Source organism: Hemitrygon akajei, chromosome 2, assembly GCF_048418815.1.
Source record: "Hemitrygon akajei chromosome 2, sHemAka1.3, whole genome shotgun sequence".
Taxonomy (NCBI): Eukaryota; Metazoa; Chordata; class Chondrichthyes; order Myliobatiformes; family Dasyatidae; genus Hemitrygon; species Hemitrygon akajei.
Window position 1 is genome coordinate 158,649,076 of NC_133125.1, and position 23,290 is coordinate 158,672,365.

Sequence of the window (23,290 nt, forward strand, 5' to 3'; positions counted from 1 at the left end):
GAGAGTGAGGAAAGACCCAATGTTTGACCAATTTAAGACTGAGCCAAATTGGAAAGGTTGGGTAGGGGCCAAATTGTGCTGGCGGAGTCTTGACCTCAGAATGATTCGAGCGCAAGGAGTGACCTGAACTTTAGATGATTTCAGCAGCCAGGCCAGAGCAAAAAAGTCAGGGTGTTGGTACCAGAGGCAAGGGACGGGCCAGTTCTGCTCACTGCTCTGTGACATTTAAAGCTCAATGTTCAAATTAAAACTTATTACCAGAGAACATGCATGACTCCACATACAACCCTGAGATTCTTCTGCGGATATACTTAGCAAATCGATAGAACAGAATGTAAGCAATAGACAACAAACTGTCACTCAGCTCTACGTTGAACTGAGGTTGTGGCCTGCTACAGCTGCAGAGAGGTCTGGCTTCCTGACTTTCATAAAACTTCACTTCTGAAGCTATAAGCTTACTTTTATTGTTTGTACAATTTTTGTTTCCCTCTCTGCACACTGGGTGTTTGATTTTCTTTTAAATGGGTTGTTCTGGGGTTTCTTTGTTTGGTGGCTACCTGCAAGGAAAAGAATCTCAAGGGTGTATAATGTATACATACGCTGATAATAAACATACTTCCAACTGCAATTGTTTACCTTGTACTAACTCAGTGAATTGATCTGTGTGTACAGTACGTAAGACCAGTTTTTCCATAGTACCTCCATACATGTGACAGTAATAACCCAGTTCTAATCATAGCAGGGAGGGAGACCAGCAAAAGTTGGAGAGTTCAGTCATGTTCCTGGAAGTTGGGAAGGGAAGCTGCTGATGGGAAGATTCCACTCCGCTGGACAGCAGACACCTCGCAAACCTGCCTCCCCTTCATGGACTCTGTCCACATTTCCCCACTGCGCAGACATCACAATCATAACAGCCCATTCTCTCTTCCTACTGGGCAGAAGATACAAACTCTTGAGAACACACCCCACCAGGCTCAAGGACAGCTTCTATCCAGCAATAACAAGACTCTTGAGTGGATGATAAAGAGGAACGCTTGAGCTCCTAATCTATACCACACTATTGTCTCTGGTGGTGTCAGGGCTTCCTTCATCGCGTTAGTAGCTTCACGACTGTCAGTCATGCAAGTCCCAAATGGAGACTGGAATACCATTGCACTCAGATGTAGAGAGAATCTTCACTGCTGTTTCTGTAACAATTTTGTTTTTCCAGTCAGGGTTGTCAGCCCTGAGCTAAACCCCCAAGACTTGAAGGAGCAGTGGACCACTCTTCTTAGCCTTGCCTCTACCCTTTCCTCTGATTGGCATGAGTGACCCTACCAAGAACCAAAGAATAAAGCCCTGACTCCAGCTAACTTAGCTCTCCAGGTCACTGAGGCAGACGAGCCTCCAAACCATGGCGAGGTTGTGGTCCTTGCACTTTATTTGTCCCCCTGCATTGCACTTTCCGCATTCCGTTTTCTTATTACCACCTCAATGTACTTATGTTTAAAATGATCTGCCTGGGTGACAGGCAAACAAAAGCTTTTCACTGTATCTGAGTAAACAACCAATTACCAATACACCTCTGCTCTAGCCTGCATCAAGGTCCACCATCTTTCCCTTATCTTGTTCCATTTATCCCCATCCTTATTCATCAGATTCCAGCAGAGCTTTCTCTGTCTCCACTTATCGCCTTCCAGACTCTGTCTCTACTGTCTCCTGCTCTCACCCTTTCTCCTTATCTGTCTCTAAACACCGCCCCCCAGCCAACTCCTCCACTAGGCCCATATGCCCTCCATCTCCCTCCTCACCTGGTTTTGCCCATCACCTGCTGGCCCCTGCATCACACCCACCCATCGATAACACCACCTCTCGACACTCTCAGTCCCCCGTCCTACGATGTCGACCATCTCTCTGCCCCCAGAGATGCTGCCCGGCCGCTGAATTCTTTCACTGGTTCAGCGTCAGGTGCCTTGTGTGCCCAGGTCTGCAGGGAGCTGGAGCTTGCTGGCATGGAGAGAGCAGTTTGGCTGGTTTTAACCTCAGCGTGTGGACGTGGAAGGAGCCCGGGAGATGGGACGGGATGTGTGTGCGCGTGTATGCTTGCAGGAAAATCTTCTCATCACTGATGGTGGACCAGGATTTGGATGGGTTGGAATCAGCAACAGATTTTTTTTTCTAAAAAAAAAAGAAACAAGCTTATTACAAGTACATAAGCTAGAGATTCTGCAGATGCTGGAAGTCCACAGTAATGCACACAAAATGCAAGAAGAACTCAGCAGATCAGGCAGCATCTATGGAGGGGAATGAACAGTCGAATTTTCAGGTCCAGACCCTTCATCAGGACACAAGAACTATAATACAAGTCACTACAGACTACAATAAACACTTGCTAACTTAAAATATTCCCATCCTTACCTAGGATGCCCAATGGTCCCAGAATACCTCCACGATACCTGTGGACACTTCACCTCGTGATCCTCCCCAGGGATATCTGGGAATGAAAATACCCCCACAAGATTGACAGGCAGTCAGTCTAGGGGATGCCCACTGGTGCCTGCCTCCAGGACCCACAGATGGCCCGTTCGGCCATGACTAGACTACCAGGACATGCTCTGTCTGACTCGACCACCCTCCCTCCACACCAGCTGTCAGAGCGTTGGTCTAAATGTAACCAACGGGCGAGGAGCAGATCCTTTCAGACATGCAGAAATAGAGGTTGCAGCCTGACACTCCCCCATGTACACTTAGTACACCGTCTCTTCCAGCCTGCAGAAGTGACAAGTAGCTGGGAGGTCCGGGTACATGCTTGAAAACTTACTACGTATCCAGGGCTTATTGCAGACCCTCTGCCCCAGGCCCACAGTGTACAGGGAAGGATCTCAGTTTGGATGCCACTGCAGAGGGGAAACTTCCCTGCTCACTTTAACTCAGAATGAGAAGCAATAGCCCAGAACATGGGCTAAACCCACCTTCTATCAGGTAGAAAGTGTCAAGTTATGAAAGGGAACTGGGCCAATAGTTTGAAAGGGAATGAGCTTTACATAGGTGACTCAGCCCATTAAGTCTAATGCCAGCTTTCAGAGTATCCCATGCCCCCTCTCACTTAGCTAAGAGTGACTGTTCTCCCAGCATTAGAGTTTCTGATATAATGTACGAGCTCCCTTGCCTGCTGACAAACTGTCTGTAAAAAGGATCCTTACCATGTCAGCATAATTGACATTGTTCAGCAACAATCTGAGCTGCTGAAACGTGACTTTAGTGGTTTCTGAATTTCTAAAAATCAGTACAAGCATTTTTATCTCTGGACCAATTCCCACACTAGGCTGCAGCTTTGGGCATTTTGGCAGGCTTCTTAATCTGCATGATTGGCCTCAGATGCTGAACTTTGGCTTCATTGACAATTTTAATCTATTATGGGAACATTTGCTGGTCTTCACCCAAAGAGTCTGGGCTCACGGATGCTGTCTGCAAACATACTGCACTGCAGTCTGGCAAACCTGCCTGTATCAGTATTTACAATCAATGGAGCATGTGATACTTCTTCCTCACTAGCCAACAGTTCTGTAGATGTCACCTATCCTATTCAGACCATTGTCACTGGAAGGGCCCCCTGATTACAATACTCCAGGCTACTCTCTTTAAGCTAGCTCTTTTAAATGGGAAATATCTTTCAAATAAGACTTTTAATCTATGTTGTTTACTGAGAGCAAATGAGTACAGCCAGTTATCTGAACTACAGCGTGTCCCCGACTGACAGAATGAACATACCAAGGCTTAGTGGACAAGGTGGTGGGCTTGCTACCATGTTCAAAAAGCATTTCAGCTGCAATCCACTGTTTGCCAACAGTTTTTCAAATTCTGAGCTAAATATGTTTAAAATTTGTGGCACAGATCTTGCCCTCTGCGTTAACATTCATCGCCCTCCGAGATCAAGTGCCTGCTTTCTCTCAGATTTCTCATCCTCTGATATATATCGAACTATGACAGTGATTTCAATATTCACATTAATGATCTCTCAAATGCAAACCCTCTGACAGCTGAATTCACGATCTTACCCGACAGCCTAGATCTTACCCAGCATGTCATCACGCCCACCCATCAACTTGGAGCTGCACTTGAATTAGTAATGCCAAAGGGGCTAAATATTGTCAATGTCTCTCTGTCCGATCCATCTCTGATCACTGTTGAGTAAGTTTTGATTGCCTCCTTCCTGTAACCAAGACCATGTAAGAAATTATAGTTAAAAACCAGTTTCTTGATGCTGCAATGCAAATTAAATTCTGAGCTGGTTAGTTTACCCAATCCATGTGACCTAAACGACTCAGTAAATGAAATGAACGTGTTGATGAAGGGTCTTTTCCATAGATGCTGCCTGGCTAGCTGAGTTTATCAAATGGTTGATTCTTTCAACAATCATTTGACAAATATATCGAACACAGTGGCCCCAATCTGGGCTAAAGCTTTGCCATGGCTAAACAATTCTGTCTGCAAACTCGAGAGATCGTACAGAGTAGCTCAGAGAAAATGGAGGAAAACTTGACTGGAAGCCCGCTGTAATATTTTCAAGAAAAAACTAGTCCCTTTTATACGCTCTGCAAGAATAGTGGCAATTCAAGAATATTATTCTCAGCTATAAGCCGACTGTTGAACACTGGTCCAAACCATAATATCCTCAGTCAAGCATCTCCACAAAATGTGAGGGATTTTTAATACTTTTTTGAAATCAACAAAATTACTTCCACTGGGAGAATGTAGCTACAGATACTGGTAACCGCTAAAGCCAACCTCAAAAAGACTGGAGCAATGTCAAAATTTACTAGTATTTCTGATTCAGAACTTTATACGATTGAAACAAAGATCAAACAGTCTTCCTGCTATCTGGACCCTGCCCCCAACACATTTTTCAGAACTATTTTAATAGTGTTTTTAATTCTGTTAAGGAAAACTATTAACACATCCCTTGAAACTGGAGCTTTTCCCTGGTGCCTTCAAAACTGCTACTGTCAAACTCCTACTTAAAAAGCCAAACCTTGAAAGTGAGGCACTACACAAACACAAGAAAAACTGCAGATGCTGGAAATTCAAGCAGCTCACACAAAATGCTGGTGGAACACAGCAAGCCAGGCAGCATCTAGAGGAAAAAGTAAGTCGACGTTTCGGGTCGAGACCCTTCGTCAGGAGGTACAGCTAACTACAGGCCTATATCAAATCTTCCATTCCTGGGCGAAAGTCATTTTCAATAATTTCAATGACTTTCTGAATGAGAACAATATTCTAGAGAAGTTTCAGTCAGGATTTTAGATCAAACAACAGCACGGAAATAGCCTGCAATAAAATTGCCTCAGTAATGATGCCAAGTCTCAGTCTAATTCTTCTGGGTCTTGGCACTGCCTCTGACACAGTTCCGTACAATGTTCTCCTAGGTTGCCTTGAGAATTAGGCTGGCCTGTCTAAAAGTGCCCTCAATTGGTTTCATTCACATATCTTAAGAGAGAAAATTTTGTCTGCTTTGGAGATCAATTTTATAAGGCATCTTTTGGCATTGCTCAGGGAAGCTGTTTTGATCCCCTACTCTTACTATTCATGCTCCCCTTAGGAGACATCACTAGAGAGCATAAGCTTGGTTTCTGGTTATGCAGATGAAATGCAATAGTGTATTTCTGTTGAGCCTTTATATTAAATAGACAAGATTACTGCAATGAACTTTTTACTGATCTTCCAAAGCAATTTATTTATAAAATTGAACTGATTTAGAACACCACTGCTGGACTTTTAACCAAAACCAGCATGATGGAACATATCCCTCCTGTACTATCTACTCTGCACTGGCTTCTTGTATTAAACAATTCTGTCTGTGAACTCAAGAAATCAAGAATTGATTTTGAAGTTCTCTTACATGTCTTTAAAGTTTTCAATGGTCTGGGACTGGAGTACATCACAGAATCATTTTCTGTTTATAATCCACTCAAGCTCTCAGGTCTTCTTCCGCCGGTCTCTTAAACTTAAACAATCTCCCTTGAAGGATAATTGGCAAGACATCTATTTTGAACTAAGCTCCTAAACTGCAGGAATTCAATATGTAAAACTATAAGGGACACAGACTTAGTTAACACTTTTAATCGCCAGCTCAAGATTGAATGGACATTTGCACCAATAAGCAGCTAAAGAGTCAACGGGCTGAATGGCCACAAGTTATGCCATTCCTTGACGTGCTGTTCCCCATCATGAAGGGCCACCCCACCCTTAGAAGCTGGCAATCAAAACTTACGTCCGAGCTGGGGTAGGTTGCGGGGGTGGGATCCACCAGTTAAACCAGGGGGCAGTGTGTTGGAGGCTCAGAGATGGCCCCTTCTCGCTCGGGATGCGATCCGGTCACAGGTCCTTTGCATGGGTCACTGTGCTGAGCGAGGTAGCGGGAGCACATGTCGTGGTACCACAGGAGCGTTTCCTCAGAGCTGTGCAGGGAGAGTAGACCTGGTCAACTAGCAAAGAACAAGAACGGTGCACTCAAGTTTCACAAATTGTTCATCATTTATGCTTAAGCTGTGTTTTACATGTGGATGCTGATGACCCGATGGTCTATCTGTGATGCTGCTGAAAGTAAACTTTCCATTGCACCTGTTCATTTGTTATTTGTGCAGATGACATTAAACTTGACTTTGAATCAGAAGCAGGCTTATTATCTGTGGTAAAATTTATTGCCTTGCAGCAGCACAATGCAACACATAAAATTACAACAAAATACCAGTTAACTGGGATATGTCAGGAGTTCATTTTGGCCCAATTAAGTGGCTGCCCCAATAGCCAAAATTTCATAGAAATAGATAAAAAGGTATAAAAAAATGACACACTACTGGTTAACTGAGTAATTATTTAAATGAAATACAGAATAAATTAGAACTATCAGTACTACCACAAGTACATCGTAACCTTCAAGAAAATTACTGATTCGTTTTAAATTCTTCATTATTCCTAGCTTGTTGAAATAATTAAATCATTTCAGTTTCATTCCTGGCTGTCTCTTGCATCTCCAAGCCTGAATGCTTGAAACCGCAAAGAGCAAAACAGTTCTGAATGTCTTGCTGCTTATTACTTGCCAACTACCAGTGCTGCTTAAATTCAAGCACACATAAGTGACACTATTTATAAACTGTTTGCTCTAAGCATGGTGCAGTGTCTAACTGTCACACGACATGCACATGAATGATGCTAGTTAGAGAGCGTTTGGCAAGCGGCACAGTGTTCCAAACAAAGGAAGGGGATCCCAGCTATTTTCTTGATTTGCTTTTGTTCCTTAGAAGTTGTCCCAAATAAGTGGCTGTCCCGATTAACCAGTGGCCCCATCAACTGGAATCTACTGTGCATGTGTACACAGTATATCTACTTTACAAGTAGGGTAAAAAAGAGCAAAGATAGCGAGGCAGCGTTCATGAGTTCATTTTTTGTTCAGAAATCTCACGGCAGAGGGGAAGCAGCTGTTCCTAAAATGTTGAATGTGTGTCTTCAGATGCCTGTACCTTCTCTCTGGTTGGTAGCAAAGAGAGCACGCTCCGGGTGACGGAGGTCCTTAATGAATGATGCCCCTTTTTTGAGGCATTACCTTTTGAAGATATCCTCGATGGTGGGGAGGCTCGTGCCCATGATGGACCTGGCTGAGTTTACAGCCTTCTGCAGCTTTTTCTAAGCCATGCAGTTGCCTTGCCACAGCAGACAGAGATTAAACCAGTTAGAGTGCTCTCCACAGTGCATTTGTAGAAATTGGCTAGCCTTTGGTGACATAACAAATCTCCTCAAACTCCTAATGAAATACAGCTGATCTCCTGTCTTTCTAAATGTGTTGATATGTTGGGCCCAGGATAGATCTTCAGAGATATTGACAACCAGGAACTTGAAAACGCTCACCCTTTGCACTACTGACCCCTCGAGGAGTCGTGTGTTTGCTAGTCTTCCCACTGTGCAACAGACACCACATCTCCCACTCAACCGGGCAGTAAAACAGGTTATGGTCATCACAGAGTAGAGCAAAAAAAAAATCAGCCCTCACAATATGGAATTAACAGGACCAGTAGGATTGATCATGTTGATACAGCATGGTAACAAGCCCTTTCAACCCAACAAGTCCACACTCTCCAATTACACCCATGTCATGAATTAACTCACTAACCCACAAGTCTTCGGAGTATAGGAGGACACTGGAGTGCCTACAGGAAAACCATGCTGTCATGGGTAGAACATGCAAATTCCTTAGACAGCGACAAGAATTGAATCCTGTACTGGTGTTGTGATAACGTTATGCTAACCGCTATACTACCAGGCCACCCAGAGTTCAAGGTTAAGCTTATTATTGTCATGGGCACTTGCACTCAGTGCAGTAAGTGCCATGGCATTCAGCTTTTTGCAGCAGCACAGTACATGTTTGATTATGAAATCAGGGATAAGGTATAGGTACAGGAAGATGCTGCTCAGCTAATACACTGCTGTGATGTGATCTGAATAGAGAAGCAACAGAGACCAGCTTCCTCCTGTTTCAGATCAGAGTCTCTGCCGGCTCCAACACTGCCACAACCCACCCCAACATCGAGCATGTCTTCAAAAAGCGGTGTCTCAAGAACCCTCACCATCCGGGATATCGACCTTCAGAGAGGAGACTGAAAACCCCTACTCAACTACTCAGGGCCACCTTCATTCCCTCTGATTTCTGAATGAATCACGGACACTACCCTATTATTGGGGCAGCACGGTAGCGTATTGGTTAGCACAACGCTTTATAGTATCAGTGACCTGGGTTCATTTTCTGCTGCTCTCCGTGCAATCGTCCTGTGTCTGTATGGGTTTCCTCCAATGCTCCAGTTTCCAGCTTCAGTCCAAAGACGTACTGGTAATTGGTCATTGTAAACTGTCCCATGATTCAGCTACGGTTAAATTAGGCATCGCTGGGCAGCGTAGCTTGAAGGGCCTGTTCCACACTGCATCTCATGCACTACTTATGTTTAATCCATAGTACTTTTATGTCTTTGTACTACATTGAAGCCACAAAATAATACATTCCACATCATACAAGTCAGTGATAATAAATCTGATTCTGAGATGCTTATGATGCAAGCTGGGATGCCAGATACTAACTGCATGATTATAGACACATGAGAGGGGTGTTGTGTGTTCACACTCAGTTTGCCCACAGGAAGTTCACTCATGCACCTGACAGATGTTAGCTGGCTTGTTGTGAACAAGAGGCTGTAAAGTGTAGTTCCATCATGGGTATAACTCTCTCTACCACTGAGGACATCTACAATAGGTGACGTCTCAGGAAGACCACATTCATCATCAGGAACTTTCATAATCCAGACCTTGCCCTTTTTACAATGCTGACTCCAAGCAAGAGCTTGAAGATTCACACCTCAAGGTTTAACAGCTTTCTTCCCCATGGCCATCAACCAACTAGAAAGATCTCAATTCTACATGCCCCTCAACTTGCACTAATGTAGTTATGTTTATTTGTTGATTGTGTCATGCAAATTATACAAACTTATGCCAATTTTAGTTTATGCAGTTTATGTTTGCAATGTACAGTGTTGCTGCTGCAAACAGTGGACTTCCATAGCATTTATATCCTGGCTATGTATGCCCATGACAATAATCTGTAGAGAGTTGTGGACACAGCTCAGCACATCACAGAAACCAGCCTCCCCTCCAGACTGTGTACGCTTCCTGCTGCTTCACAATAGCAGAGAGCACCACGGTGGTATAGGGGTTAGTAGGAGGCTATTGCAGCTCGGGCATCGGTGTTTAGAGTTCAATTCTAACGAAATCTGTAGTGAGTCTGTACGTCTTCCCTGTGGAATGCATGGACTTCCTCCAGTTGCTCCAGTTTCCTCCCACATTCCAAATCCGCACTGGTTAATAAGTTTATTGGTCACTGTAAATCGTCACGTGATTAGGCTGGAGTTAAATCAGGGGTTCCCGGGTGGCATGGCTCAAAGGGCCGGAAAGGTCTCTTCCGTGCAGTATCTCAATAAATAATAAATAACTAAATAACATCAAAGACCCCACCCAACCCCAGGCATTCCCTCTTTTCCCTTCTGTTACTGGGCAGAACACACAAAAGCTTGAAACCACCAGGCTCAAGTACAGCTTCTACCTCATTGTTAAAAGACTAATTAATTGTTCTCGAGAATGATAAACTGAAGTCTTGACTTCACAATCTACCTCATGATCTCATCGTTCACCTGCACTTTCTCTGTAGTTGTTAACACTTTATTCTGCATCTGTTACTGTTTTACCTTCCCCTGCCTCAGTGCACTGTGTAATCATGAATGAACAGTATGCAAGTCAAACAGTTCATTGCATCTTGGTTGTTACATGTGACAATAATAAACCAGTTTCAATTATACCAAGATGTTCACGAGGTGCAGTACACTACAAGATCAGTAGATGGCAGTGCTCCACCACCTCTCCACAGGAACAGGTCTGTCCAGAGCGGAAGTACAGGTGGCCCCCACTTTACGAGCGTTCGCTTTACAACTCGCTGTTATGAAAGACCTACATTAGTATTTGTTTTCACTAACCAAAAAAAGATGCCCGCTTTATACGTGTGTTTACTCCGAGAAAGACTACAATGACCATGAAGCCTTGTGCGGGCAGTTGTTTGCGCATGTGTATATGTGCATAGGCATGTGTGTGTGCGTACGTACGTGCCAATTGTTTTTCTCCAAATCGATTTTGGCTTGCTGTCTTCCCGAGTTTGATAAGTGAAACTGCACCGTACCTACAATATTTCTACTTATATAGGGTGTATATTTATCATATCATTCCTGCTTTTACTGTATGTTAGTGTTATTTTAGGTTTTATGTGTTATTTGCTTTGATTTGGTGGGGGGTTTTTTTGGGTCTGGGAACGCTCAAAAATTTTTCCCATATAAATTAATGGTAATTGCTTCTTCGCTTTACGACATTTCGGATCACAAATGGTTTCATAGGAACGCTCTACCTTCGGATTGCGGGGGAAACCGATGTATCCAATGTTCACATGGCATTTCCAAATCTGGGGGTGATGGGATCTGTGGAACCCTAATGATGCACAGCAAGATCCCACAAACACCAGGGATAAGACCTCAACTTCCAAATGACTGCTGCAAACTGTGCTCTACTGTGTGGGTGATGGGGGTAGAATCTTGGGGGGGGGGGGGGGGAGTGGGGAGAAATTGATGGTATTATAGGGAGGACATCTGTTTAATGGGTGCTTGATGGTCAGTACAGAGCTGATGGGCTGAACAGTCAGTTTCTGTGACTCTAAGTGTGATTCTAACTGTGACAACTATCCGACAGACACAACAGGATCTCCAGGTTGAGCTGCCAGAGGATGGCAGGTTTGGTATCACGTCACTGGGATGGAGCCCAGCTCCAGGCAGGACTCACCCCTCTGGCAGGGACCACCTCAGGGCAGTCTGCAGAGGCTCCTGACTCCCAGACAAGCAGCAATCACCAGTCCGGACCTCCCTTTTCGCATCCTGAACTGCCCAGTAACCAGAAGGCCCTGGCCCCCTCCAACCTGTCCTCAACCACTCTGACCCTATAAGCAGGCTCCAGACTGACAGGATGTAGTGGAGTGTTGGATGCTGTACTCCCACCAAACACTCAGTTGGGGGGGGGGGGGATGCTTTCCCCCAAACCCCGATTCGAACACCCTTGAGGGGCTGGACCCTCTGTAACACTACTGCAGTCACCTTACCCCACCCCCCGCTACTGTAAGGAAGGAGGTCCAGAAGTCTGAAGTTCCACAATATCAGGCTCAGAAATGGGTGGTGCATAATGGTGAGCCCAGCGGTTTGGACGTGGGCAGGAGGAGGTGGAGGTAGACGTGCCGAGACCTTCAAAGAAGATGATGAACCAAATGTGAGGCCCCTGCAACGTGCAACAATGAGCTCTGGCTGGAGGATTCCTGTCCATCAGGGAGTTCCTCAGAGGACCCTCCTGGGTGGGAGTGTGGAATGGGGAGTGAAAGATCTCTGATGGGAGGTGCTGGTGCTGCCATCTCCCATCGCCACTGGGGTGAAGTGCCCAAGGTCAGGAGTGGGAATGACTGACGGGCCACTCTCCAACCGAAAGCCCCGTCCTGGCTAAGAGCTGCCTAACCCAGGGGCAAGTTCTGTGAACAACACAGTGAAGTCCCTCACCCTGGGGACGAGGCAGGATAAACGTACACAGGACAACACAGCACAAGAACATGCCCTTCAGCCCACTGTGTCTGTCTCAACCACGATGCCAATTTTAACTCGTCTCATCTCCCTGCATGAAGCCACATTCCTCCAACCCTTACCTGTACACCTGTCTTTCTAAATCCCAAAACACTGCTGGTATATCTGCCTCCACCCTGGCCGCCTGTTCCAGCCACCCACCACTGTCTATGTAAAAAATCATAAAACACCTTTAAACTTTCCCCCTTCACGTGCTGGATATTTCCACCCTATGTAAAGACCATCCATGCCTCATAACTTTATACAATCTGTCAGCTCTCTGATGCTCTAGAAAAAGGAGTTCAAGTTGGTTCAACCTCTCCTTGTAGTTAGTACTCTCCAATCCAGGCAACATCCTGGCAGACCTCTTCTGCACCCTCTCCGAAGCCTCCACATCCTTCCTGTAATGCAGCAACCAGAACTGCACACAATGCTACGTGGTTTGAGCAAAGTTTTAAACAGCTGCAACACAACTTCCTAACTCTTATACTCAGCACTTTGTCCAATGAACGAAAGCCACAAGCCTGCGTTACCACTCTATCTACTGATGTGGCCACGATGGACTTGGACCCCAACATCTCTCTGTACGTCAATGCTCCCATGGGTCCTACCATTTAAAGTATACTTTCTCCTTACTTATGACCTCCCGAAGTCCATCACAGGGTATGCCATCTCTGTGGGATCTGCCATAAGGCTGGTACCTGTGGTGAGGTGATGCAAGGAGACAGCCCCATCAGGTTTAGAACCCTGGCAGATCACTGGTGGAGCTCAGCCAGGGAATGACACAGAGCACATGTAGGAATGGATGATGGGCATCCTCAGCCCTCTTAAGCTCTCAAAATTGCTAAACAAGTCATATTATTTCTCAAATTTTCTTAAGACATACAGGAGGGCCTTTGGCCCATCAAGTCTGGCCTTTACCAAAGGATACATTCCCTTTGCATTTTCTGCATGTTTTTCTGACTCAATCTACAATTGTTCTTTTATACACTTTGGTTAAGGCTCCCCTTGGTCTCCTCTACAATGAAAACAACCCCAGTCTAGCCAATGCTACCTCTTAGTCACAACCAACCAGCTCTGGGTCCAACCCCACACATCCCTTCCACTGCAATCACTCTTTTCCTGTTATGTGGTGACCAGAACTGCACTTAGTACTCAAGCGTGATACAACTAATGTTGTCTACGATTCTAGCATAATCTGAGCAACACACACAGAATGCTAGAGGGACTCACCAGACCAGGATGGGAGTAAATTGTCAGTGTTTTGCACCAACACTGGAAAGGGAAGTGGGCAGAAGCCAGAATAAGGAAGTGGGGAAGAGGAAGGATTACAAACTGACAGGAGATAGGTAGGATCAGGTGAGGCGGAAGCTGGATGGGTGGGTGATGTAAAAAGTTGGGAACTGATAGGTAGAAGTGAAGGGCTGAAGGAGGATTCTAATAGGAGAGGAGAGTGGACCATGGAATAAAGGGAAGAAGGTGGGGGACTAGAGGGAGTTGATGGGTAGGGCAGGGAAGGGGAATGGGTAGCAGGGTCTAGCATAACCTCCTTGCTCTTATAAAGAAATGTGCCCTTCACCTTCTCAGCCACCTATTGACGTGTCCTACTACCTGTGTGCCTACACTCCAAAGTCCTTGTTACTCCACACCACTCACTATCCTCCCATTGACTGAATATCCCCTGGCCCTACCTCACTGCCCCACATATACAACCTCACCCTTCTCAACATTAAATTCCGGTTGCCAGTTTTCTGTCTGTCTGGAACATTGGCATCTTCCTGCAGTCCATGGTACCCCTCCCATCAACTACACTGCCAGTTTCATGGTGGCATCTGAATACTTCTTAACTAAGCCTTTTTTTAAAAAAAACATCTAATTAATCCACATCATGAATATTCTTACCAAGAAGCAGGGGAATGAGTACCAAGCCTTACAGTACCGCGCTGATACCAGACTTTCAATCAAGAAAACCCCCGCTGGCTAGAGTCCCCAGGTTCACTTTGTTGACCAACCTGTCATCCGGTCGGTGCAGGGCATCCACCCGACAAGGCCAACGTCAAAACATACCCTCACCTTCCTTCCTCAAAGAATTCAAGTCTTCGAGTGGCCATACAACACAGAAACTAGTCTGTGCTGGCCACCACCCACCTATTTACATTAATCCAACTCAACTGGCTAGTTTATTGTTGTCAATGCCTTCATTTGAATCATGTCATAAAGCAAGCACACTGAGAGGGTAAACAGAAACAGAAGGCAGAATGTAGTGTTCAGTACGCATGTAGCAATGTTGCAAAGTGTAGAATGGAGTGATGGGCCAGCGTTCCCTGAGGTTTACCCATCCCTGCGCTGAACTGAGGCTGAGGCCTGCAACTAAGAGAGTCCTGGGTTGGGTACAGCAATGAACTGGCTTTGTGGCTGTGGACTCATTTTCATGAACTTTAGTTCTGAATGTTACTTGTTTGCATGGTTTGTCTCTCACCCCCCGCCCCCCCCCCCCCCCCCCCAGCACACTGGGTCTCTTTGATTTTGTAGTTGCCTGCAAGATGACAAATTTCAAGGCTGTATCTAGTATACACACTTAGATATTAAATGTACTTTGAACTTTGTAGTTACAGCAGTTGTGCAGGTAGATAAATGAAGTGCTCCCACCATGCTGTTCCTATCAGATTCTTCAGTCCTTTAGCTTTTTCATATATCACCTCCCAGCTTACTTTCCCCATCCCCCACATCTTGTTTTCACCTCTCACCTTCCAGCTAGTATTCTCCTCTCAGCCTTCCCCTTTATTATTCTGGCTTCCTTTCTAGGCCTGCTGGAGGTCTTGGCCTAAACCGTCGACTGTTTATTCCTCTTCATAGATGCTGCCTGACCTGTTGAGTTCCTCCAGCATTTTGTGTGTGCTGCTCAAGATTTCCACCATCTGTAGGATCTCTCGTGTTTCTGACCTGCTGAACGTTCTGATATTTTTTTCCATTTTGTCTTTTACATAAAGGTACTCTAAACGTAATTCAAAAGTTTACATCTCGAATCACCCACCTTTGTCGCCCTGAAGCATAGGTTGCTTAAGGAATTAGCTGTCCATTCTCCCCGGCATGATTCGGAGGTAGGTTCTGTAGAACGCTCCCAATAGCGACATTATGTGGGGATTTTTTACATTTTTTAAAAAAATGAAAGAACTGTGCAAGTCAGCAGCAAACCTCCCTGACTGCGCAATTCAGTTTCATACTTGCTCCCCCACAGGCCGAGCCCTCAGTTCCGGGACGCTAAGCCACCCCGCGGCAGAAACTGGGTCTGAATGAGTTTACACATTTAAGCAGAGGGAGGGAGCGTCGCGGAAGCCGGTCTCTCCCGCCCCCTCTCATTGGCGCAGCACCCAACTTTACAGAGAAAGAGAGGCAGGCGGAAAAATAATTGGGAACAGGCTTACCCCGGAAGCGCACGGAGCGAGGTTGGCTGCGAACGCTGCGTAGCAAAGATCCTAAACTCCATCCTTCAGGTTCCCAGAGACGGGGGCATTTTTCACCATCAAGCAGTACAATCTCGCGACATAAACTTGTGTCTAAAATCCTGCAGTCACTACACGCTTCGGGGTAGCAAACCTTAGAAGAATTTTGCAAGAGGGGAGGGGAAGTGGCTTTCATTCCCCCCCCCCCCCCCCCCCCCCCACTCTCCAAGCCGTGGCATTCCCTGCTTTAACGCACGGGAAGGAGAAACTTAAAAGTGAGAACAGACTGGATCATGTTGCAAAATCTATCCGGCAAAAGAGGAAGTGATAGTGTGGAGAACCTGGTGTGATGTCTGATGTATTCTTATTTATACGTACGTGTGTGTTCACATACACATGTTTAATCGTACCCCACCCCTCTCGGCGCAGTGAAAGTACTCACCTGTAGCATCAGGTCACACCTCCGTCCTCTCCCTAATTCTCCCCGCCCAAGTACGCTCGTCCCAGGGAAGATCGCAACTAAGATGAAAACACACACCACACATAAACGACTCCACCAATCCTAACCAGTCGCCATCTTTCTGTGACGCAGGACTGCAGCTAATTTCGGTCCAGCGTTTGTAATTCAATCTGCGTGTGGAAAGTGAGAGAGGAACTATATAAACAGGCGTGCATGTCTGCTTGTATCCGATCACACCCCCCCCCCCCCCGCCCACTCCGAGCTGCACCATTGCAGGGCTGTTGCCGCTTATGTAATCTACACTTTGTGTTGCAAATACTTAATTCCTTTTCAAACAAAAATATACTAGCAGGTTTCTTGGAAATTGCACCCTGTTATTCGAAGTGCATTTCAAGGATTTAAATTTCGCCGACAAATATAGATAGATCGAGAGAGAGAAGGAAGGGAAAGGAACTGGGCTAATTGCAGAATAAATGGCCACAGGAATTCATGGAGAGGTTTTGGTTGTAAGTTTATTTTTGGCCAGATTGTGTCTGGGAGCAGGGGTGGGGACAGAACGATCCACGAAGCAAAAGCAACGATTAAAAAGCACGGACGCTTAAATTCACCTCTGCTTTTCTTATCGGGAAGAGCAACCCGTGTTGTGTTGATAAATAAAATGCGATATACACTCAGTGGCCACTTTATTAAGTACAGGAGGTACCTGCGTGTATTTTCGTGGCCTTCTGTTGTAGTCGATCCACTTCGTTTCGACGAGATACTCTTGTAACTTGTGGTTTTAGAGTTACTGTCGCCCTCCCGTCAATTGAACCAGTCTAATCATTCTCCTCTGACCTCTCATTAACAAGGCGTTTTCGCCTACAGAACTGCCACTCACATGATTTGGTTTGATTTGTCACACCATTCTCTAGACTGTTCTACGTAAAACTCCCAGATCAGCAGTTCCAGAGATGCTCAAACCACCCTGTCTGGCACCATTCCACCGTCAAAGACACTTAGACATTTCTTCCCCATTTTGATGTCTGGTCTGAACAACAGCTGAACCTCTTGAACATCTCTGCATGATTTTATGCGGGGGGGGGGGGGAAAGCACAATTGTGTAGTGGTTAGCAGTTAGCAAGTGACCAGGGTTCAATTCCTGCCATGGATTGCAAGAAGTTTGTACATTCTCCCCGTGACTGCGTGGGTTTCCTCTGGGTGCTCCAGTTTCCTCCCACAATCCAAAGACTGACTAGTTGGTAGGTTAATCAGTTATTGTAAACTGTCCCATGATTAGGCAAGGGTTAAATCGGGGGTTGTGGGGCAACATGGCTCAAAGGACCAGTTCCTTGCTGTATCTCAAATAAATAAATAAATTATGCATTGAGTTACTGCCATATGATTGGTTGATTAGATACAGCTGTACCTAATAAAGTGACTACTCTGGGGAGGTGATCCTATCATTTTTATTTCCTGAGGTGCAGCCTGTTGCAAAGAGTAAGCTTGCACGCTCAGAAGTGCAAAAGCAAGGTCAGCGACCTGTTATGCAAACTGTGCTCCTTCCTCCACAGATGCTGCCTGGCCCACGGAGCATTTGCTAGTGACCCAAAAGCAAAATGCTGCAGATGCTGAGGATTCGGAAATAAAAACGAGGTGTCACTCGGTACCCACGGAGGTTTAGGGTTCCAGTTCAATGACCCTTCAGCAGAACTGGGGAAAGTTAAAGATACAACACACCTGGTTGCAGAGAAAGGGTGGGTGAAGGGCAGGAGAGAAAAAAAGGACAGGTAATGGGGCAGAGAGGCTAGGTAGTGATTTCCCACCATCAGAAGTATTGACAGAAGATGCTGCCTCAAGAAGGCAACATCCATGATCAAAAATAGCAACAATCTGTGGCATGCCATCCTTTCGCAGCTATTATTAGGCATGGAGTGCAGAGGCCTGACATCCCATACCACTAGGTTCAGGAGCCATTCACTTCCTGAACCAACCTGCACAACCCTAATCACTACTTCAGCATAGAAACACTATGATAACTTTGCTCTACAATTGACTTTGTTTTTTTTCTAATTGTCTTCTTTTTTGTATAGCTTTGTACAATTTTTATATGTTTTCTTGAGAATGTTGTGTATTTGATGCAATATGCTTGTGATGCCCTGCAAGTAAGATTTTCATTGCATCTGTGCATACATATACTTGTGCACATGACAATAAACTGGCCTGCAGTGACATAGACTGGGAAAGACAGGGGAATAAAGAAGGTACTTCTGATGATTGAGATGCCAAATACCAAAACAGAGCGCCATATCTCAAAAGCAGCATGCTGTCATTGGAGAGAGGCCAGAGTAGGTTCACGAGGATGATTCCAGGATGAAGGGCTTAACATATGAGGAGCATTTGGCAGCTTTGGGCCTGTACTCACTGCAATTTAAAAGAATGGGGGAGATCTCATTGAAACGTACCGAACGTTGAATGAACCAGATAGAGTGAATGTGGAGAGGATCGTTCCTGTGGTAGGGGTATCCGGAACTAGAGGGCACAGCCTCAACATTTTAGAATAGAGGTAAGAAGGACTTTTTTTTTACATAGCCAGAGAGTAGTGAATCAGTGGAGGCCAAGTTTGTGGGTGGAAGCTGATCATTTCTTGATCGGTCAGGTCATCAAAGAATATGGTAAGAATGCAGGTGTATGGGGTTGAGTGGGACCTGGGATCAGCCATGATGGAATGGTGCAGCAGACCTGATGGGCTAAGTGGCCTGATTCTGCTCCTATGTCTTATGATCTTATGGAGAGTGAACAAAAATATTAAATACCTAACAACATGAATTGGGTGGCAGGGAGGGGATGCCAAAGGAGGCGTAAGATGTTCCTCCCCATCGCTAATCTGCAGATCACCCTTGGGCAAGGTGTACACCTGCTTAGCACCCCACCCCTCCAACCAATCAGGGAACAGGAGATGGGTGGTTGTATGAGCAGCTGGTGCATGTCACAAGTACTATTTATGTAACCACAGAAATCAGCTATACAATCTCTGAAGAGTATTGATAATGGCTGGGGTCACCCGGCTTGTAAAGACACTGCCCAAAGGAAGGCAATGGCAAGCCACTTCTGTAGAAAAGTTTGCTCAGAACAATCCTGGTCAAAAGACCATAATTGCCTACAGCATTTGACATGGCACAAAATGATGATGAATAATATGAAGCAGGAGGCGATTTGGCCCCTCATAGCCACTCAATAAGGAATAACCTTACAGAGATTTTTAAAGTCATAAGGGGTATAGATAAGGTGAATGCTTGCAGTCCTTTTCCCAAGGGTGGGGAGTCTAAAACTAGACAGCATAGGTTTAAACTAGGTTTCGGTGAGTGGGGAAAGATTTAAAGGGCAAATGAGGGGTGAGATTCTCAGAGGGTGGTGGATATATGGAATGAACTGCCTAAGGAAGTGTTATAAGTGGGTGCAATAGTAACACTTAGAATATACTGTATTTGGCCAGCTACATGGATAGGATAGAGGGATATGGGCCAAGTGCAGGGAAATGGAACAATGAAACAATTCTTTTTAACATTTCTTTTCCAAGTCAGATGATCAATGGAACTGGTCATGAAGTACAAAGATTCAGAATTGGTATTTGTAATCTTTATGGGGCCCTAAATGCAGATATCCATCTTGGCATTATGAGTTGAACATATTTTCAAGAATAAATCTGTAAGAATGACCTGGTCTCAGTAATTGTGGTTATACGACTTTGAGTGAATCACCCGAGCGATTAATTATGATCCTTTGGCTGGCCTAGTCTCTGTGTAGTACCAGTCCCAAAAACACTGACACGAACAGAATGCTGGAAACACAAACTGCATCTGTGGTGACAGAAACACAGTTAACATTTCAGAACAAAGATGGAAACACTCAGCAGGTCAGACAGCATGTGAAGAAACATTGAACAGAAAGCAGAAATAATATTTTTATGTTTCAGGGAAGGAGGGGGGTCTGGGATGGGTAAGACTAAGGAAGTAAATGTGATAGAATGAGACCATATCAACCACCATGGCTGACTCTTGACTCCTCTCTCAAATTCCTTAGCTAAAAAGGAATAAAGTCACACAGGCAATGGGACAAATGACCTCCTTTGTGATCTATAATTTTACAATGAAGACTGCAGCATTGGGTGCATTTAGTGTTATGTGATAGAAATGGCTCTATAACTAACTGGGTCGGACAACAAGAGAGCAGTGCGGTCTATAGCACAAAGTTCAATGTAAATTTTATTATCAGAGTACATACATGTCACCACATACAACCCTGAGATTCTTTTTCAGTAGGCATATTTAGCAAATCCATAGGACAGTAACTGTAAACTGGATCTATAAACTATATACATCAGTAACTGCAAACTGAAACAAATTGCAAATGCAGACACTAAATAATGAGCATGAAATAATAAGAGTCCTTAAATGAGTGTAGTTATCCCCTTTTGTTGAAGAGCCTGATGGTTGAAGAGTGGTAACTGTTCTTGAACCTGGTGGTGTGTGTCCTGAGACACCCGTAGTTTCTATCTGGTGGCAGCAGTGAGAAACGAGCGTGGCCTGGGTGGTGAGGATCTTTGATGATGGATGCCACTTTTCTATGGAAATGTTTCATGTAGATGTGCTCAATGGTTGAGAAGGCTTCCCCATGATGTACTGGGCCGAATCTACTACCACTTGTAATATTTTCTGCTCAAAGGCATTGATGTTCCTGTACCAGGCCACAATGTAGCCAGACAATACACTTTCCACCACACATCTATAGAAGTTTGCCAAGGTTTTTGATGAAATTCTGAATCTTCGCAGACTCCCAAGGAAGTAGAGGCACTGTCGTGTTTTCTTCCTAATTATATTTATATGATGGGTCCAGCACAGGTCCTCTGAAATGGTGATACACAGGTATTTAAACCTCTGATGATTACTGGCTCATGGACCTCATTTCCCTCTCCCGAAGTCTACTGTCAGTTGCTTAGTCTTATTATTGAGTGCAAGGTTGATGTTATTACACCACTCAGCCAAATTTTCAATCTCCCTCCTGTCATCAGCAAACTCGTATATGGTGTTGGAGCTGTACTTAGCTACACAGTCATAGGTGTAGGGTGAGTAGAGCAGAGGGCTAAGTACACATCCCTGTGGTGCTCCTATGCTGATGGGAGATTGTGGATCTTGCTGTCACTTTTTCTGTATCAGGAATTCCATGAGACGACTTTTCAAGTGGTCTCTCACCAAATTGCACCTAGAATCTAAATGGAAGGGCAGGTAAGAGGGGCCAAGACTTTACCTTGCTGTTTGGTACCGCTTGAAGTCCCCTCTGTAAACTGTGAAGGACCTGCTGCAATGTATGTTTTGGAAACCATTCAAAGATCCCCATGGAACCTGGGTCACGAGACAGAGTGTGCCAAAGACACCTGAGTGTGGATGAAATCAGAGTTCGGAAAATGACAGCAGTTTGGCAAGGAGACAATGAGCATTACTCTGTGTCCAGCCAGCACCCCTGCTGCCTGAACTGTTTCCATTCTTCAGCACTGTCAAGTGTCCGCCCGACAGCCAAATCAAACTCACCAAGAAACCTTTGTGAAACCCATCCTCACAAAGCAGCAGCTCAGCCAGTTGGTGAATCCGTGTGTCTGGAACGGACAGAATAATCACGAGCTGGCAGGAGTGGTCACCGATGAGGTGGAGGAAGTCCACTTCCACTCTCCTGTGGAAGGGAAAGATCAGTCATTGCAGTGGCATTTCTCAGACACCCTTAAACCAGCCAGCAGGGTCATGGGATGGGGTGTAGTAACAGTGGCCCAATAGCAATGTTAGTTCCTGGGTATGTATTGTCCAGGATAGCAGGGAGAGCATCTCTGCTCCCCTAGCCGTGGAGACACATAGCAGAGAAATAAGACCTTTGACATACTGTATCTGTCATCTACTCTAATCCTGTTTTCTAGTACTTGGCCGATTGCCTTGTATGCCTTGGTAAGCAGCTTATATCCTGTTTTTATCAAACTCTTGAATGTACGATAAGTTGGACACTTGAAATCACAATCTACCTCAAAACAAAGTTGCACTTTACTGTTTACCAACAGTTCTTCTGTAACCTTTACACTTTATTCTACATTCTGCTGTTTTACTTTGTACCATCTCAATTCACTGTGTAATGATTTAATCTGTACAACAGTATGTTCTACAATCCTTCCATTGTATCTCTGTACATATGACATTAACCACTACCAATAATAAATCAGTAACAAATGTTTCATACAGTAATTGTGTCTTCCTCCACCACCCCCTCAGGAATTCCTGGTTGCAAACAACCTATGGATCAAAACAAAATCTTCCTCCATTGGTCAGGCATTGAATGCAGAATTTGGGATGTTACAACTCTCCAAGTCTTTGGTATTAAGTTGAAAAGGGCGCAGGAAAGATTCACAAGAATTTCACCATGATTGGAGGGCTTGAGTAATAAGGAGAGACTTGTCAGGCTGGAACTGTTTTCCCTGAAGCATTGGAGGCTGAGGGATAACCATATAGATGTAAATGAAATCATAAGGAGGAAAATTAAGGTGGATAGTCATACTTTTTACCAGGGCAGAGAGTCAAAAACTAGAGGGCATGGGTTTAAAGTGAGTGGGCATTGCTTTAAAGGTGGTCTGAGGGGCAAGCATTTTTTAATCCACACACAGAATCTGGTGGGTACGTGGAATAATACGTAGTTACAATTACAATGTTTAAAAGACACTTGTACATGTACATGGATAGGAAAGGTATGTGGGGCAAACAGGACTAGTTCAGGTAGACAGCTTGGTCAGCATGGATGATTTGGGTTGTAGGGCCTGTTTCTGTGCTGTATAATTCTGTGATCCTGAGGTTCCCTCTATATCTCCTGCCCTTAATCTTTTGCTGTCTAGTCTTTGATATCTTTAAAATCGAGAAAAGTTTCTTACCACATCTACACCATCAATGCCTCTATTTTCAAAACTTTCTCGTTCATCCGAGACAGAAGGCAGAGAGGGTTTAAAGCCTTTCCGTGCCTCCAACAGTGCAACATTCCCTCTGCCATGTACTGAGTTGGTAGCCCCAACTTTATGGTCATAAATCTGGGGTACAAATGAAGCCTACAACCCTCTGTCTGAAAGGCAAAGTGTTCTTTGAAACGTTCCACCCCCCCCATCCCCACAA

The 23,290-nt window shown here is 44.9% G+C and overlaps 1 protein-coding gene across 12 annotated transcripts in view; it reads right to left on the reverse strand.

The window, feature by feature from the left end:
* Window positions 1-23,290, reverse strand: part of LOC140717235 (PHD finger protein 1-like) — a 92,696-nt gene that overhangs the window by 56,374 nt on the left and 13,032 nt on the right. Inside the window, exons 2-5 of one of the 12 annotated variants that reach the window (XM_073030594.1) lie at window positions 21,683-21,821; window positions 16,101-16,177; window positions 6,251-6,437; window positions 4,057-4,192 (exon numbers count right to left, since the gene is read on the reverse strand). In XM_073030594.1, coding sequence (XP_072886695.1) covers window positions 4,057-4,081 — 25 coding nt within the window. In that variant the 5' untranslated portion in view covers window positions 4,082-4,192; window positions 6,251-6,437; window positions 16,101-16,177; window positions 21,683-21,821. The other 11 variants (XM_073030602.1, XM_073030586.1, XM_073030638.1 and 8 more) reach the window with 11 other exon arrangements.